At 43.3% G+C, this 19,370-nt stretch overlaps 1 protein-coding gene and 1 long non-coding RNA gene across 2 annotated transcripts; both read left to right on the top strand.

Annotated features, from left to right (window-relative positions):
- Nucleotides 1-1,055: 1,055 nt before the first annotated feature.
- Nucleotides 1,056-1,458, top strand: LOC117557131. The gene is made up of 2 exons (XR_004570663.1): nucleotides 1,056-1,133; nucleotides 1,300-1,458. It is a non-coding gene; the product is annotated as an uncharacterized LOC117557131 (long non-coding RNA).
- A 14,602-nt stretch (nucleotides 1,459-16,060) lies between these two features.
- rcvrna (recoverin a) lies at nucleotides 16,061-18,903 on the top strand. The gene is made up of 3 exons (XM_034232826.1): nucleotides 16,061-16,466; nucleotides 16,993-17,104; nucleotides 17,205-18,903. Exons 1-3 carry the CDS (start codon nucleotides 16,086-16,088, stop codon nucleotides 17,321-17,323), a joined length of 612 nt encoding a protein of 203 aa, XP_034088717.1. The 5' UTR covers nucleotides 16,061-16,085; the 3' UTR covers nucleotides 17,324-18,903.
- Nucleotides 18,904-19,370: the final 467 nt, after the last annotated feature.

Raw genomic sequence — 19,370 nt, 5'->3', positions numbered from 1 at the left:
TTGGATGTCGAGGGCACGAAACCTCCGTCTATAGGTGTCAGCGGTGATCTCATATTTGGCCAGGATTGCTGCTTTGACTTGCTCGTAGTCCTCAGAGTCTCTAATGTCCATTAGCACGTATGCACTGCGTGCTTTACCAGTCAGCAGGGGAACCAATCGGACAGCCCACTCTTCTTGGTCCCAACGACAGACCTGGGCCATAAGTTCGAAGGTGGTGAGGAACTGTTCAATGTTGTCATCTGGCCCCAGTGGCCACAACTTTGGCTCGCGGTGAAGCGGTTGTTCTCTCTGACGTCTTGGCGACCTTCGCCTGGATGAAGACGTCTGCTCCAGATCATCACCGAAGTCCCCTCTTCTTCTGGGCCGCTCCTCATCACTGCCTTGCTCTGTTGGCAGCCCCGCTCTCATCTCAGATACCTGGGCTTGAAGCCTTTGCCAGTTCGTCTCCTGCTGCTTCTGAGACTGCATGAGTGCTTTCATCATCTCAGACAGCACCTCAAACCTGTCCCTTGGTTCACCAGCCGTGGCCCCCTGGTCAACTCCATGCGTAGCCACCCCGTCATCGGGCACCTCCATTTGGTCGGGTTTTTTCCCTCTCGGCATTTCCAACTCCTTACTTGGTAAATCCCACTTCTGACACCACTTGTGAAGGCTGACAAGTGAGCGGCCCGACCAAGTAAGGAGACAGAGGCAGAACGTCTTGATACAACCCGGTGTGGGTATTTATTCATCTTTGGTACATGGTTGACCACATCAAATCCCCCAATGACTGTCTCCCACACTATTCTCTCCCAAATGAGCCCAACATTCCACCCTTTATAGCCCCACCCATTGGACCGTACCATCCAAAAGGGGTGGCATGTGCAGAGATGGTCAGCTCAGATAAGGACCATAGTTAGTCACAATAAACATTTAGTGGAGAATGACAACATCCTTTACTTACATTATATTTAATTACTGTATGCAAAGAAAAACCGTTATAAACTAACAAGCCAAATGTACATGATAACAAATCACCCCCACCTCCAACCTGCTCCTTTAACCCCATCCGGACAATAAAAAGGATCCGCTGTTTCCCCGGGGACCCTTTACGATGACGGACCTTGGGACCGGAGACGGGAGAGCAGGCGGAGGTGAGTGTTATGATGTTGACTGTTATAGGAGTAACTTGTACCATTAATGCACCTTATATCATGACTTTTACACGCTAAACATATCCTTTGCACATAATCTCAACCGCTGTCAATCTACACAAACCAACACTTTGGCGCTCTCGCTATAACTCCCCTTTCTTTCCAGGTGGAGCCGAGAGCCTGACCAGCGTCTGCCAGACAACATCACAATTTAATACGGTTGAATCATTTAATACACACTACATCAATAAATAGTATAAAATGTGCAAATAGGCAATGTTTAACTGTACTGTGCAACTCCCGCTAATAAAGTGCAAACTGTTCACTAAAGTGCTGAGTGACATTTGTCCTGTGCAAACCCACATGTGCAAGATTACCCGGCCCGAAGCCGTCAGTCCATAGTGACGAAGTTACCTTCGTCACAGGAGCCATTGTCGAAATACCAGGAAATGCACATTTCGATCGCTTCTTCTGTTGTTTACATTTATCTTTTGGTATATTTGGCTCCATAGGAAGCCTTTCTTCCCTGAATTATTTGCTCCTATAACATATCGTTCATATATAGCAAACCATGATTTGATTTTTCATCAAACACAGTAGTAGTTTATTACAGGTAAAAAATAACGTACATCCTGTTGTTGGTATAGGACTGCGCCAAGGCCTTGGTTTGACGTATCTGTATGGAGGACAAATGGCAGTGAGAAGTCAGGGAACCCGAGGACTGGGGGCTCAACCAGACAGTCTATTAGCCGTTCCAGGATGCATTGATGTTCTTCAGTCCACACAATTGGTTTGTGTGACGGCACTCCTTTCTTTTTTTCTGTGACTCGTCTTGTTTTTCTCCTGCTTTCTGTTACATTGTTGTCTTCTGCTGTACTTTTCAACAAGTCATAAAGTGGTCCGGGAAAAGTTCTGTATGTATTGTCTGTAGTAGCTTAGCAAGCCCATGATAGCTCGAAGCTCTCCCACATTTGTCGGTCTCTTATCTTTCAATGCTCTCACAGCGATGGTGTCAGCGGGCTTCAATTTGATTCCATATCTTCTCAACAGCTGTAGCACTTTTCTGACATGGTTCACATGGTCCTCAAACAATTGTGTCATCCAAATAGGGGATGCAGATGTTGTCTCGCACTTCTTCTAAACACTCTTCCATGCACCGTTGAAAGGCCGCTGGTGCATTCATCAGCCCAAATGGAATTATTATCCATTCATACAGGCCCCACGGTGTCACAAATGCAGTTAAAGGTCTGCTGTCTTCATCTATAAAACCCTGATGGTAGGCCTTCCCTTGGTCTAACAATGAAAACCAAGTATGACCGCCAAGACTGTCAAGGATGTCCTGCACTCGGGGTATCGGTTGTCTGTCAGGGTGTGTCTTTTTGTTTAACTCTCTGTAATCTATGCAAAGATGTAAGCTGCCATCTTTTTTTCTTACACAGACAACAGGTGAGGCATATGGTGAGCTGGATTTCTTTACCCATCCTTGTGCAATAAGGTTATGTAGATAGTCTTTCATCTCCTTATATAGTGGCTTTGGCACAGACACGTACGTTCGTGCTACAGGATCTGTGTCTGTAAGTGATATGCTCAACTTCAGCTTCTCAATACATCCAATATCATCATGTGACTTTGAAAAAGATGAACATTCCTCACGAAGCATATCTTGCACCATTACTTTCTCGGTTTCACTTATGGCGCGTTTCCACTGCAGCGGGGTAGCCCCGTTTAAGCGTCCCTAAGCGTCCTCGCTCTGGCCTCGGGCTACCTCGCTGGCCGGCCCAGGTCGTGGCGCATTTCCATTACAGTTTAGGACCTGGGGTAGCAACGCAGTGTAGGCGGGGCGATCGGCTTTGTTTTTGTTCACATTTCGAGTTGTTCCGTCGAGCTCCCGCTGGATTTGATCATCCTCAATGAGATGTAGGAACGTCGTCACCTCCTCGGTCGACCACGGTGTGCTTTTCTTATTAGACGTAGCCATTTTTGTAGCTCATCCGTTTACAAAATGCTGTTTATAAAAATGCTGCAAGCTTGCTTCTAGATATATATGCGACACTAGGGATGAACTCGCGCGCAATCTTGTGACGATTCTCTCTGACCAATCAGCAGTCGAGAGTGTTGACGTCACTAGTTCAGCCCTGGCCCTGGTCTGAGGGAACCACGATTTTATGAGGCCGGAAAAAGAGGGAAAAAGTACCCGCTGGCCGGTACTAGGCTATATGGAAACGCCACCAAAAACCGGCCTGGCCGCTTGAGGACGGTTAAGGACGCTTAAACGGGGCTACCTGCTGCAGTGGAAACGCGCCATAAGATGACTCAGGTTAATTGGTGGATTCCATGGAATGTCAGCATCATGTTCACTCTTTGCATTCACTTGATTGACTGACACTGGAGGATGCTGATTTGGTTTCTCTAACACTGTAGTTGGATTAGGGGCCGACCGATAATCGGCTTTATCAAATTGCCGATAAAACTTTGGCTCTGATGCGGCCGTTTCTCTGGCTGCAGTCACCACTCTGTGTACACGAGCAATGTCCCGCCCACAGAGCTATCTGATAGGCTATTACTGAAGATTTTCCGGGCGGGAGCCAGCCAGAGAGGCGGGACCTTCTCAGATTACAGGCAGGTGCGAAAGAACGCAGACACAGACTGAAGCAAGCAGCAGCGCTGAGCGGCAGAGCCATACATGTGTTAAACCGAAGTTCAATAAACATCCCTATCCCCTATGCTGAAGTTGCAAAAACACCACGATCTTATGATCCAATTCTATCAGTGTCCCAGTTACACAGGGACGCGGGAAGTCAGTCAGAGTTGGGGGTGCGTGCAGCGTCTCGCAGCGGAGTAACTGTGGTGCGGAGGGGGGGGAGGGGCTGCGAGTGGAGCCTCGCAGTTTTTCAGGTTGATATGTGAAGCTCATTAGCTAGCCAACGTTTAGCAAAAATATTAGAAGTGAGGCTACTAGACTAACGTTAGGTCTACTGTAATAGCCTTTTAATAGTTTGCAAAACATTAGCTAGCACTAGTGTTTTGCAGTTGCTAGCAGCTTATTGGGATGTTATGCTAGATAGACAGATCTAATAAATTAAGCATTATTGTTAGTTAAGCATGTCAGCCTGCAGCCCCACTTCTTGTCTCTCTAACTCATTGCAGATGACTGCACTAAAGAAAAGGGCACAGAGAGGAAACCAGTTGTAAGATGTTTAAAAGTTAATTAAACATAATATATGATTAAATGCATTTCAAAGAAGTTGTGTTGAGTTGTGTTGGAGTTTGTGTTATTCTACATTTTGACACCAAGATTTTCTGATTTTACTGCAAATGTATATCGGTTCCAAATATCGGTTATCGGTCTCCTTGATTACTAATAATCGGTATCGGCCTTGAAAAAGCCATATCGGTCGATCCCTAAGTTGGATACACAGCCTGGACTTGCTGCACTCTGCCCACAACAGTTCTTCCTGCCAACTCAATATCGTGATCGGTGGGGTTTTGCACATCGAGAATAATGTAAGGTGAAGCACCACTTTTAAGCATCACCAATGTATCACAAAACTCAAGGCCTTCAGCCCACTGAGGATTTATGTCAGGCTCAAAAATGAGGGTAGTGTCTTTCTTCAGTGGCTGTGTCTGTACTTTACAGTCAATTTGAACAGAAGAGTGTTTAGGAACCATGACTTTCCCTTTTGTGGTTTTTACCATATAGTCACATGACTGTTCTGTAGTCACTAGGTCAATGAAGGCTGTGACATTATTTTTCTCAAGACTGGGAATAGCTGCTGTTAAAGTCTCATGCAACTGCTCTCTTCTTCTAACATCCATTTGTTCTGAAGTGCTGGTTTTCACTATTCGCTCAATGACATTGTAGCCTAGAATAGGCTGTGAGAGAGATCTGCCTTTCATCACTAGCATGGGGACAATAAGTTCTTTGGGATCAGCTCCTTCTGCAGCTAATCCAAAAGTTACCTCAATGTAGCCCTTGTAAGGCATGCTCTCTCCGTTAGCAGCAGTGATGTTCAAATTATCCGGTGCATCCAGTAACTCTGAAACATCTCTTAGCTTCTCATGTGGCAAATATCTCTTTTTCCATTTTTCATCAACAATGCGGACTTGGGAGCCTGTATCCCACAATGCTTTAGTTTTACGGTCTTGGATGTAGCACTCAACTATACACCTTTTTCCTACCAATGCCACAAGACGAGAATGGCTGTCCTCTTTTCTGGTGTGGGATGTGCTTGCACTTGGTTGAGAGCACTGATTAACATGTGTGTGAGGGGGCTGCTTGCATTTTTTGTAATGTTTTGGCCAATGTTCAGTTTGACAGGTTTTAGAGCAGTAATTGTCTTCTTTACACGATGCACATTTTCTGAATTTCTGTTCGTTTTCAGGGACACCACAGTATGAGCAATGCTGTTGGGACATTACACTGTTGTTGGTTACTCCCTGTCCCGTGGGGGTAACCCTGTTTCGTTTAAAGGGACCTCTCTGTCTGGTCCGTTTCCTCTCAGCCTGCAACCTGCGAGAAAATGTTCACTACTACCACACCTGTAGCAATGGGTGCAATACTCACTTCCATTTTGCTTGCAGCCAAAACAAATTCTTAAGCGTGCACGACTTGTCCCGGAGAAGTTGTGTTGTGGTGCGAACCCTCTTTGGTATTAAGCTGTCTCTCCTCTCTACCCTGGTCCTGGGGGTGGCCAGCGGTTTTGCTGTGGATACTTGAACTGAGGAGGGGGGATGCATTCTTGTGGTATAGGTGAGGTGAAATACTGTGGCTGTGCTTGGTTAGGCTGTCGCATTGACTCTCTGATTTGTGCAACTTCAGCGCCTATGTTTTTCAGTAATGCCATATCAGACCGCATTTCTTTCAGTTCACTCAGAACATCAGGCTGAAATCTGCTGTTTTGGTCTAGATTAGTATTTTTTTCCTTTTTCTCTGCAGTTGTCTCGCTGGATTGAGCTGAGTGCACTGCGGTTGGCCGCTGCTGGGTAAGTAGTTTATTTTTATTTTGTCTCTGCTTCGTTGGCACAAGCAATGTTAACTTTTTCGAGGAGCAGCTCATCACTTGATGTTGTCTGTTGCAAATACGGCTGAAGATCACTTCTAATGTTGTCATTTTGCAGGCCTGTGAAAACAGTGTGGAGAAACATACTCTGTACGAGGACAGGATCATATCTTAGACCAGATTCTGCCTCCTGTGAAGCAAACATAATTTTCTGTCTTAAATCCAGAGCACGGATCAGGAAGTTTTGTGGAGTCTCCTTGTTACTTTGGACCTCTGAGGTCAGTTGTTTGTACAGTTCTGTTGCACCTTTTTCTTGGTAATGGGACCTGAGTATCCTCCTCAAGGTAGGTAAAGTCAGGTTGATTTTTCCCTCCAAATAGCTGCGTAGTTGTAGGCCTGGTGCTATTGCCCTTATCACTGCATCCACTATTTCTATTTCAGGAAATCCCTTGCTCATGCCTTGCTCAATTTGATGTGCTAGACTAGAGAATGTAAGTTTATCTTTTTGACCTGGCTCACCAATCTGGCCTGATATTTTGAATTCTCTGCTCCACTGTAATGAGACACGTGGTTGGGGGGGTCTGTTGGACAGTCACATTGTCTTGTTTAATAGTATTACCTTCCCCACTCACTAACCTTTGGGCCCCACCGGTCTGGTCTGGTTTTGCCTGTAGTGAAAACGCTAAGGCTGACTGTAGTTTCTCTATCTCTTTAAGCAAACGTTCTCTTTCTGACGGCTGTATGACATGTTCCTGCACCACGTCTGTCTGTTTGTCACCTGAACTCTGCTCTTTTCCTCTGTTATCTTCTCTTAATAAAGCAGCCTGTTGTAACTCAACTATTTTATCTTTTAGAACAAGTAGCTCTGCCATACCCTGATCCTCAAGTTCACTTAGCTCTTCTCTCTCTAAGTGCATTCTAACATGTGAGATGAGAGACTGTTACAGCCGCTACTTTCGTTATGCCTGTTACGTTCCCTTCTAAATCTAGGGGGTACAAAGGGAAGTAACAACACACAAGGATGACCAAGCACGACAAAAGGAGAGAAAACCGATCTCTGAGTAACGAACAAGTCGTTTAATGAACACAACAGGAACACGGGCTCACCAGCCAACTTGCACAGAATAACACAGCATCAATATATATCACGGAGCTCCCCTCCTATCAATCGGCAAGACACAGGTCGGCACACATGCAGCCAGAGGAGGAAAAAAGGAGAGACCACTGCAGTCTTCCTCCGGTCCTATATGGAGGCCCTGATTAGGAATTAGGAGCACCTGGGGAGAGGCTGCACCTGGGGACAATCAGGCTGCACCTGGGGACAATCAGGCTGCACCTGGGGAGTCAGAGGGAGAGAGAGAAAAACACACACACGACCACACAAACACTACGGCACGTAACACTTCCCCCCATAAAACCAAACAAGTGTTTGGTCACAGTTACCAACAACACTCATTACATAGTTCACAAGCATACTATAGAATGCTTGGAAGCTGCCACCTGCTGCTTCCAAGCCACACACTCCGCCACTAAATGACCAGGGTCAAGACAATAGAAACACAATCTCTTAGTGTCGGGACCTGGGAGAGAAACAGAATGAGCACGTGTGACACGTCTGTTACGAGCCCTACAGTGAGGATAACTGCCCTGAGGATAGACTTTACCCCCGGCTATATCATTACCCATTATGACATCCACACCGTCGACAGGAAATTTGGGGAGCACAGCAACTGGAAAGAAACCAGTAGCCAGTTCAGACTGGACATGGACATTGTGAAGATGTGCGGGCACAGAACCCATTTCAATACCTCTCACCACCATATTCGCATCACAGGCAGACTCAGCACTCAGGGGCAGGGCACCGGCAAGGATGAATGACTGAGCCACCACTGTCTCGCAACACCGTGACCTGCCGCTGGTCCTCCACCTTTCCTGACAGAGAGACAAAGGCAGTAGAGATGAACGGTTTCAAACACTCATCAGGCTCTTTGTTAACAGTGGCCCGTCCACTAGGACACACTGTTGTAACCAAACCCACCCCTTCTGGGCGCTTGCCATCCACTGTCGGCTGTCTCTTCCAAGCTGCACAGTCTGCTATCATATGACCTGGGTCAAGACAAAAATAACAAGCTCTGTTTATCCTGGGACCTAACAATGGAACACTGGCACAGGGAACGTAATTGTCAGGAGCTCTACGATAAGTGTCCCGCTGAGGAGGATCACGCTGAAAAAAAACGCTCTTGTGTATCAGCGCAAACTCGTCTGCCATAATGGCAGCCTGCTGAAGGGTAGTCACTTTCTGCTCATTCAAATAGACTACCGTACGCTCCGGTACACAGTGTTTAAACTCCTCTAACATCATTAGCTCGCACTCTGAAGCAATGTCATCAGCTTTACACGCTCTACACCACCTGTCAAAGAGGGCTTTCTTCTCCCTCGCGAAGTCCACGTACGTTTGGCCAGAAGCTTTCTTCATGCCGCGAAAACGCTGCCTGTAGGCCTCAGGCACAAGCTCATATGCCCTGAGAATAGCACCTTTCACCTTGTCATACACCAAACTATCCTCGACAGAAAGAGGAGAGCAAGCCTCTTGAGCCTTGCCGACTAGCTTGCACTGTAATAGAATAGCCCACACATCTTCTGGCCAGTGCAGAGCAGTAGCAATGCGCTCAAATGCACCAAAATAGACTTCCACCTCTGATTCACGAAACACAGGGACCAAAGAAATATGCCTGCTCACGTCAAAGTAGGCAGCAGGACCAGAAGGTGTAACTGCAGAATCACCCACCACAGCTGCTTGGAGCTCTAGCTGACGCATCCGGACAGCAGTTTCTGCCTCCAGCTCCTGCTTCCTGATCTCCAGCTCCCTCCTGAGCTGAAAATCCCTATCACGCTCCTCCCTCTCACACTGGAGACGAGCCATACGCATTTTTACCCTAGCATCTAATTTAGACCCCGTAGGTGAGGATCCTGCCGAGAACGAGCCAAACTGAGGTGTGGTGAAAAGTTTTGCCTGTTCCGTAGCACTCTGAACACCAGGAGTAACACCAATGCGGCCTCAACCATGAGATACTGCTGCTACAGCCCCGGCCATCGTGCCAGGAGATTCCACTAAAGTAGGCCGACTCAAAACCCCCTGTTCAACTAGTCCAGTTAGCAAAGTAGCCTTGAGTTCACTTTTAACAAGAGCAGAGGAGACATAAACGTGATAATGGTCAGCAACTAACCGCAAATCAACCTTCCTACAGCAGTCTAGCTGACCCACAGTAGGACTGGCCACAAACTGCTCCAAAACAAAAGCCATCCTTAGCAACGGCTACTTATAAATATATATATATATATATATATATATATATATATATATTATTATTATTTTTTTATTTTATTTACAAACTTCCCCAGATCCTGCCTACCAAACATACCTAACTATCTTCTGGGGCGTGCCGGGCTCGAGGCGACTTTAAAGGCAAACATCAGCGGCCGAAACCCTGAATCGCCTGCCCCCAACAGGGAATACATCCCCACCCAGGATTACCCCGAAAATAAAAAAGGCAAAATAAAAAATGAGTGCCTGAAGGAAGGACTGATTCAGCCCAGCTAGACACTCCCCTGTCTAAACTGAGGAAGTCAATGCTACCAAACACACTAAACCACAAACAAATACTCACTCTTTTTCTGAAAGATTGGACGAGCCCCCATGTTACGTTCCCTTCTAAATCTAGGGGGTACAAAGGGAAGTAACAACACACAAGGATGACCAAGCACGACAAAAGGAGAGAAAACCGATCTCTGAGTAACGAACAAGTCGTTTAATGAACACAACAGGAACACGGGCTCACCAGCCAACTTGCACAGAATAACACAGCATCAATATATATCACGGAGCTCCCCTCCTATCAATCGGCAAGACACAGGTCGGCACACATGCAGCCAGAGGAGGAAAAAAGGAGAGACCACTGCAGTCTTCCTCCGGTCCTATATGGAGGCCCTGATTAGGAATTAGGAGCACCTGGGGAGAGGCTGCACCTGGGGACAATCAGGCTGCACCTGGGGACAATCAGGCTGCACCTGGGGAGTCAGAGGGAGAGAGAGAAAAACACACACACGACCACACAAACACTACGGCACGTAACAATGCCATTAACTCTGTTTGTGTGTGCATATGTAAATGAGCTGTGCAGTTCCTCTGCTGTCATTGGCCGTCCCGACCTCGCAACATCCGCGGTGATTGGACGGACGTCACCCAATCCCCGCTCGCTTCTGCCACGTCATCCGGGGGAGGAGTACAAAGGCCGGGCACGGACATCATTCAGGAGGCTCTGTATTGTGGGACAGACGCCTCAAGCCTCTCATTGTGTTACTGCCATATTCTGTGTCTCGTTAGACTGCCTAGCAGTGTGTTAAGTAGGGTTTCTGTGCGAGTACACTGATTAGCAGTGTGTCGTAGTGTTCTGTGTTTAGTATAGGGTGTGTGTGTGTGTGTATTGCTTAGATCCAGGTTGCTTAGCTCCTGTTCAACAGCATTTAGGATTATTGATATTGTGAAACAGCTTAGACCCAGGTTAGCTTAGCGCCTGTGTCACTGCTGCTGTCTGCTCGTTAACCTGTCTAGGATTGTTTTCAGCTGTGTATGTAATATGTATATGAGATGCGCCGTTGCCCGGACGCCATTGGATGCCAGTTTCCTGTCCCTCCTCCGGTAGGCGTGACCGAAGATCTGGATTGGAGCAGGTCGGGCCCGACTCCCCAATCCCTGCCCACACCTTCCGGGGACTCTTACAAGAGTGTGTGCATCTCAATTAGACAGGAGAGGTCTGAATCTGTGTCAGACGTCTCTCGGTGCTCTCCTTATGTTCTGTGTAGCTTTGTGTTAGTTCTGTTATAGTGGTTAGTTAGGATGTGTGTTTTGTGTGTATTCTGTGAGTTGTGACGGCGTCGAACTTGTGCGAGGCGCCTCACTATTTTAGCCGTAAGTGCCCATGACTGTGATAATCTGTGGCCTTCGTTTTGTGTTGCAATATTTTGAACAGATAGCTGGTTTTAAGAGCCTGTATTTTTTGTTATATCATCTTTATTTTGAGTTTATTATTAAAATCAACCTCTTACCAAGAACACCTGGTCTCGTGTTGCTTCCCTTTTACCCTAAGCGAGCTGGGGACGTAACAGCCTGTATATCAGCATTTGTATGAGTATTGCTTAGACCCCGGTGATTAGCACCTGTTGATCAGCAACAGCTGTGTTCCCACACAGCCTCATTTTGTTTAGTGTTTTGTTCCACTTTAGAAGTGAGGTACTTTTCTTTCCTTTTGTATCATACTGTGCAACTCTCTTTTGGAGTTCTCCTTTTGTTAAATAGTAACAGTTTGGCCCTTTGTTTGTGTACATTATTGTGTCCATTTTTGGTTTACAGATAAACCACCGGTAACATATACCAATTCCAATCTGGTCGTGTCATGTCCCTTTGGTCCCCTAGCCCAATAGGGAACGTAACAGAGACGAACAGCTTTTACCTGATACATACTCAAAAGTTGACCCGGCAATAGTTAGGAAATTACACACTTCAATCAAATCATCCCTTGTCAGTGTGTACAGTTTACCACCAACTTCTAGCTTCAAGTCTTCTAGCGCTAAGGAGTCCATTTCAATCTCTTTTCCTGTGGACATAGTCAGTGTAATGTAGAACCTTCACTTTGCAGATGAGACAGCGTAACTCTCCTGGCACCCGTAGTTGACCTCAGATTGTATACAAGTCCCTCTCCGTAGCTATTGAACCACCACACGTCGTCGTCCACCCTAGTTGTAGTGAAGATGGGTTGAATGATGATCGGGGACATCTATCTGGAACAGCTGGCCCCGTCACATTCGTCCCGGACGAGCCCCCAAATGTTACGCTCCTGATAAAAGGGAAGAATTTTGACAAGAGTCAAAGTTAGGTTTCATTCTCCGATACTTTACTCGAGTCAGTCAACAAATGCAACACCTTACTGTATTTCTATCATGAGGCTCCTTAATTACCACAATATCATTGATAAGATAATATAATTGACAACATACCAGAACCCTCACAGAATTATTTAACTAAAATATAAAGACAACATATTCATACCTGCCAACCCTACCGATTTGGGCGGCAGTCTACCGCTTTTGATATGTTTCTACCGCCTACCGACTTAGCTGGCTTTCCCTACCGATTTTCAATCTTCCCAAACTATAACAAATAAAAATGACACTACATAGACACTGAACTCGACTTTTGGCGGACAGCGTTTGCAGCGTGTCTGTGATCCCATCATACAAACAGTCCTCTGTGTTTCTGAAAGAGAAACAACGTGCAGACCGGGGGTAACGCTGCCTTTCTTCTGCACCCTGACGGGTAATCACTCCCAAATGAGTGAGGGAACAGAGACGAGGAATTTGAGTCCTGCAGGATTTCCCCATTAGTATCAGTGTCTCAAAAACACATGTTGGCGACTGAAAGACATCCAGTGTTTGGTCTTTTCCTGAAGCATCCTTCACCTACAGTGTCTCAACTGAAAGAGGACCACAAACACACACAAAATATAATACCATTTTGAGATTTGGGGATATTTATCTCCCATTCTTTCACTTTTTCTGACATTTTCTACACCAAACATGTCATTAATATCTCTGTTTAGTGAACTACAGCAATCTGAAAGCCTGTACATTATTTATATCACACTTTATCAGTAGAAACATGCAGGAAATGACTTTTTTAATGCAGTATTTTATGATTTATGGCGCAACACAAAGATATTTCGCTCTGTGCAAACCTTTGAATATGTCAACAACATGAAACAAGAATATGAACCTGGCTTTATCCAATGTTCACACAAGAGTTCTACATCCTGACACATCCTTCATCTACACTGTCTCAACTGAAAGAGGACCAGAAACATTCTAAAAATATAATAACATGTGGAGACTTTGGGATATTTATCTCCCATTCTTTTACTTTTCGGGTATTTTACAGACCAGACATGTTGTTGTCACTGTTTACCAAACTACCACTTTTTCTGAAAAATGCATAAAATGATGCAATATATGTTAAATACATGGTTTATGTACATGTAATTACTGGGTACCATTTCTTCTGATTACCTCATTTGGGCGTGCACATTTACCGCACGCAAACCTACCTCTTTTGGATTTGGAAAGGTTGGCATGTATGCATATTACATATAACTGTGTGCATACACAATACACAAGATGGCGGCAAATGCAACACCTTTCAATAGCACATACAACTTGGCTATTAACACTGTATTTCAATCATGAGACTCCTTAATTACCACAATATCATTGATAATATAATTGACAACATAGCAGAACCCTCACAGAATTATTTAACTAAAATATTAAGACAACATATTACATATAACTGTGTGCATACACAATACACAAGATGGCGGCAAGCGCACGCTACGCAGTATTTGTTTATGTAACCATGTAGACCAGGGATTTGCAACTTTGATGGTGGTGGGGGCCACATAATTGATGTACTGGCCACCAGGGGGCCGCAGATTCACTTGGAACACACACACAATAATTCCATGTGTTGTATGTAATTATTAACAAATATACTACGTCTGACATCTTCATTGATATTTTACAATCTTTCAGGGAACATCCTCTAATAAGCTCACGAAACAAATATCAGTTCACAGAAATGTTATTACATTTTTACAAGTGGCATGTTTGTATTGAACAGGTTACAGTGGAATAAAACTATTTTAAACTATTGGAAAGCACGAAAAATGTGTGTGCATTGAGATTAACCATTAAGATGACATACACACACATTAGTTGTCTAACTTGAACCTAAAACACTTGTAGCCAGTCTCTGCATTCCCCTTATTCCACAATAAGGGGAATGTCAACACAGACACCTGTCAGCCTGCACTCTGCTGTTCCTCAGCGCCACTCCCCCTCCCTCCCGCTGAAATTATGAATGAAAAGCGTATAGTAATCATAGATAACACGGCAGGGTCTGTGACAGTTTGTTTTCATCTGATTTCAAATAAACAAAGTCTTGGTTTTTAGAATATAAAGTTGTTTCGCCAAATTCAGATGATAAAAACAACTTTTAAGCTTGTAAAGGCATAATTACAAGCGGCAACTTAACGTCACAGCAGGCATAACAACAGCCGGTGTTTCTTGTGAGGGTTTCCCCGGGAAACAAACACAATACACACAAACGCGTCACAGATTATTTCGCGGTATTTGAAATCATGTACGCAGCTCGCGACGTAACTAGGAGTCTAGTGGACGGCATCAGTACTACAAGTAAAACAAATAAAAATAATTATTTTTTTTATTATTAATTACGTTGTTTATAAATTAATCTGAGGGCCGCAAAAAGAGGAGGTGGGGGCCGCATTCGGACCCCCGGGCTGCCCTTTGCCCATCCCTGATGTAGACGTTACTACACACATTCTCGGCTATCACACACATCAGCCCAGCTGATAAAACGTAATAATAACACACTCAATATTTCACACAACCGCTTTAAAACACTCCTTGCACATGTTATGTTATAGTTTGGCCAAATTTGTTATGGTTTTGTACTATCTACATACCTGATAAAAGAGAAGAATTTTGACAAGAGTCAAAGTCAGGTTTTATTCTCCGATACTTTACTCGAGTGAGGAAAGTACCGTGAAACCCCCCAGATATGTGGGCGGAGACAAGAGCAATCGATCTCCGTCTCCCAGATCAAGGCCATCTAGTCGATTGATTGATTGAAAAGTTTATTAACAGCTTGTATATTGGGTACAGTACAGTACAGCTCAAAACATACAATTGTTAAGGGGATGCAGACCAGAGAAAGACTTTCGTCTTGTTTACATCAGGGTCCTCCATTTCCAATTCATCACAATCGATCACAGTTTAACAGATCACACGTCTCCAAAACGAACACAAACAAGCGCAGACAGAATACCTTCTCATCCTTTCCAAACATCCTACAATTAAACTACATTAACAAAGGTCAAAGGTAACAGTTAAAATACTGTCAATGTTACGAAAACAATCTATTACACATATCTTAAAGGTGGTAAAAAGGGAGGTGACAAAAGGGAATGGCATTATCCTGCTCAGCAAAAGTACTTTCAGTCATTTTAGGATTCGTGGGACATTCAATACATCAATTGTGTTTTTTATCTCTAAATGGATTACCAACATCAGCACATTCCATTAATCCCAATGAATTAATTGCCTTCAGTTTTTTTTTTTTGTTGGCACCACTGCAGCAGATGGTTTTGTAATCTGGCCTGAGATTAATACACTGGGGACACAGATAATCTCCTCACATTCATTGTGGTGGAGCATCGCACACAACGCAGGGATTCAACACAGCCCCCCCGGACCCCCCAAGTCCAGCCGATTCATCTGCCTTTTAGTGCCTCTGCCATGATATCTATTTAGATCAAGACCCATGATTTATTTATTCTTGCTAAGGTTATGGCACTCCACTATAGTTTAACTTTTACGTTCAAACAACAAATACTTAATGTTACTCACGTAGTTATCATCCTTATTAAATTATTTACTTACATACAGTTGTCCTCGGAAATAACTCATTGATTTTCTCACAAAATGTCATTAAGCCTAAGGATGAGGGGCTTGCAGTTTAAGCAAAACCGCTGCAAAAGGGTTAATAGGCCTCCCAGATGTTGACCCCTAAAGTGTTTGTCACCTGTTGTGTTTAATCCTTTGCTTATACCTCCTTCAAATAGGTGGCATAGTGTGATTGGTTATCCCTTTAATCTTCAAGACAGCTGTCAGGATTTACTAGTGATAACCATAAGCCTATTTGGCACCTTGAGAGTGCTGCCAGGGAGAATATGAGGCAGAGTGATTCCAAATAAATGCTGAGAGGTTTTGACCCCAAACACAGGAGGACAATAATACATTTGTGAAGTCTGTTTGCAGGATGGGGAATACTAAGAGCAGCGCGTTGTCAAAAGAGCTCCTGGAGGAACTGAAATCCAACACGAAATACTCAGAGGCCGAGCTCTGCACCTGGTACCAGACCTTCCTGAAGGAGTGCCCCGGCGGGAAGATCAGCAAGCAGCAGTTTGAAGGCATCTACGCCAGCTTCTTCCCCAATGCAGACCCATCGAAATATGCACAGCACGTTTTCAGGAGTTTCGACACCAACGCAGACGGCACTTTGGACTTTAAAGAGTACATTGTTGCTCTGCATCTCACGTCAGGGGGGAAGACGCTGCAGAAGCTGGAATGGGCCTTTGCTCTGTACGACGTTGACGGGAATGGAAACATCAACAAAAGTGAAATCCTGGAGATTGTTAGGGTATATATACCTTCTTCTTTCATTGTGATGCTGTAACAAAATAGTACATTTGATTTTATCCCTGAGTCTATTTTCAAAAGCCAGCTACATCTTTCACGCATACATGTTGTTAAAAAGATTATATATTAGTATATTTTTTTTCTGTTGGCAGATCATTTATCACCCAATGTATTGCAATTAACACCTTTAATCTCTTGATGAATCCATAATGTTGAGGACTTGGTTTCATAGTTTGAAATCCTTATTTTAGTGTAATTGTTTAACTGCCATACTTTTCTCTTTTTAAATTTGCTGTTGACCAACAGCCAAAAAATAACAAAATAATAAATTCACAGTTACATAAAGTAAAGAAAAGCAGTAGGACGTTATATTTGAAAAGCTAAAACAAGCAAATGTTTGATGAATTATTGATTTTCAAAATATTTCAGCACTAATCCATTCTAAAGAACACAGGTTAAAAATATTATTTGATGATGAAATTGAGCATGCACGATTAAAAACATGTAATTAAATGACTCTCATGCAGTCAATATTCAACATGATTCCTGCTGAAGACCAGAAGGTCCTCCCCGAGGATGAAGATTCACCAGAGAAGAGGGCGGACAAGATCTGGCAATTCTTTGGGAAGAAAGAAAACGGTAACAATTCTTTAGCTCCCTTTAACAGTTTTTGTTATACAATGAAACACATCCACGTTTTGCTGCTGTTCTATTTGTACTGTTTTTCGTCTTTTTCCAGATAAAATCTCAGAAGGAGAATTCATTCACGGTGTGATGGACAACAAAGATATCCTGCGATTGATACAATATGATGAGCCTCAGAAAATTAAAGACAAGCTGGCGGAGAAAAAGCAATAATATATATTGTTTAAAGCCCCCTCATGTGATTTTAAGTTTTTTCTTTTTCCGTTTACATTTAACATGATATGACTGCTTGCCTGCTTGTGTTACTCACTGTCTCTCCCTCTGCGTCTCTCACTGTTTTATTTTTTATTATTTCATTAATTTCTTTGGGTCTTTACCAGCCTGGTAGTGTTGTATTTCATATTTTTTCCCAGTAAGAAATTAAATAATTGTATTTAATACCAAACAACAGAAGCTAAAAAACTGTTGAAATGGCCATTTATGCCATGGGCTTCTAAACTTTGTGCAGTTAAAACTGGATTTGTGATAAACATGCACTCACTAATAGTGATACACTGTCTCTCACAAAGCCAAAATACAGTAACTTACAATTACGAGATCATACTATTGAGTCTATCATTTTTGGGACAACGTCATGAAAAGAACTAAAGAAAGTTACACTTAATAGGCCTAAATGGCTAGCTAGCAGTTTAGCAGCAACTGCCGCCCCCGCAACTTCCTGATTTACCCACTTTAATAAATGAGTTTGTTATACCACATCATTCATACACCAGCTTTATCTTAACTGAAATGTAGGGTAAAAGGGTATACCAGTTAAGCTAGTTTGACTAAATGCCACTTCTAGCTAGCGGACTAGCAGTGCGTTCCATCAGTCAGAAGAAGATAGAGCCTCTGACTGGTGGAAAACATGTGATTTCATGTGGTTATACTACATTTAAAATACCACTTTTGTGTAAAATGAAACATGAATGTATTACTAACATTGAAAAGCAAGCAAAGTAAAAACAGAAGTACTTAATGGAGAGAAGAAAATAACACTAATAAACTAGTCAAGCTAAATGCTAATTAGCTAAGCTAGAAGTTACTGTTGGTAAACTACTGGTTAAACTCAACTATAGTTAAATCTTATTTGTGTTTATTTCAATACGAGTTAGTTATTATCAAAAAAAATAAACAAGAGAAATAAAAAGCAGAAAAACATCAAATAACACATTTTGTGTGCAAGTAGGCTTCTGTGGTTTCCCTTAGAAATTGGACAATGACACTTATCAGCAATCAGCATAAAAGGGATACAATTTCACAACTCTTTTAGGCTAACTGTTGCCCACTTTGGCTACATTTTCACTTCACCGTTGCTGCTCTGTAAGGTATGGGCCTCTGTATATCCTGAGTTGACCTCCATGCGAGCCAATTTACTCTCTCATGTCTGGCAGTGTAACAGAGCTTGGATTCATTCATTAGTTTGATGGCAAGAAAAGCCAGGGCAAGAGCTCCTTATAAGAGGAATTAGGCTCAGGTTAACAATCTGCCGGTGTCAGCCAATCCTATTAGGAGCTGAAGGTCAGTTGAGACTAACAACCTCCTTACTTTAAGTGTGTATGTACTGTGGGTGAAGAATACATAGCTGGTTATCATTTTACTTTAGTATACATATGTAAAGAAAATGGATATGTCAGTGAAAGAGATTAGACAATATATTCTGATGCGGAGTACGTTCATCCTGGAATGTGCTATGAGAACAGCTTTTTAAAAAATTGGCCTATCAGATAGATGGATTATCGTGAATAACAAGAATAGAATAACAATTCCTCTGCTTTCTTTTATTACGTAGTTTATGTTTCATGTAATTTTTGTAGCATATTTTTTACTTAAAGTGGAGTTTTCTAATGCTTTGTGTGTATCTCTGAAGCCCACAAACCGTTGAATGTATGTCACTGTTGAATAAACATTTGCAAAACTGACTTTTAAGGGACTGTGTGTAAAGTATTCGGGGCAGGGGACAGAAAGGGGGAGGGTAATGTATATATTTTTTAGAGCCCTTAATTATAAACATATAATGTTAATCAAGTTAAAAGGCAACTTTGCAAGTCGGGAAACATTCACAAACACCTTGTAGAACTTGATGCTAGCTTTTAAATCTCCTTTCAGGCAGCTAGAGAGTATTTCACCTCTTTTTAAAACATCTTCCCTTGTTCTGGAAGAACAAAGTGATATAGACCCCAGTAAGTAACACCTACTGGTGTTGGTGACGCATATTGGT

This window comes from Gymnodraco acuticeps, unplaced genomic scaffold (genome assembly GCF_902827175.1).
Source record: "Gymnodraco acuticeps unplaced genomic scaffold, fGymAcu1.1, whole genome shotgun sequence".
NCBI classification, from domain to species: Eukaryota; Metazoa; Chordata; class Actinopteri; order Perciformes; family Bathydraconidae; genus Gymnodraco; species Gymnodraco acuticeps.
This window is presented reverse-complemented; position numbering and strand designations above follow the sequence as displayed.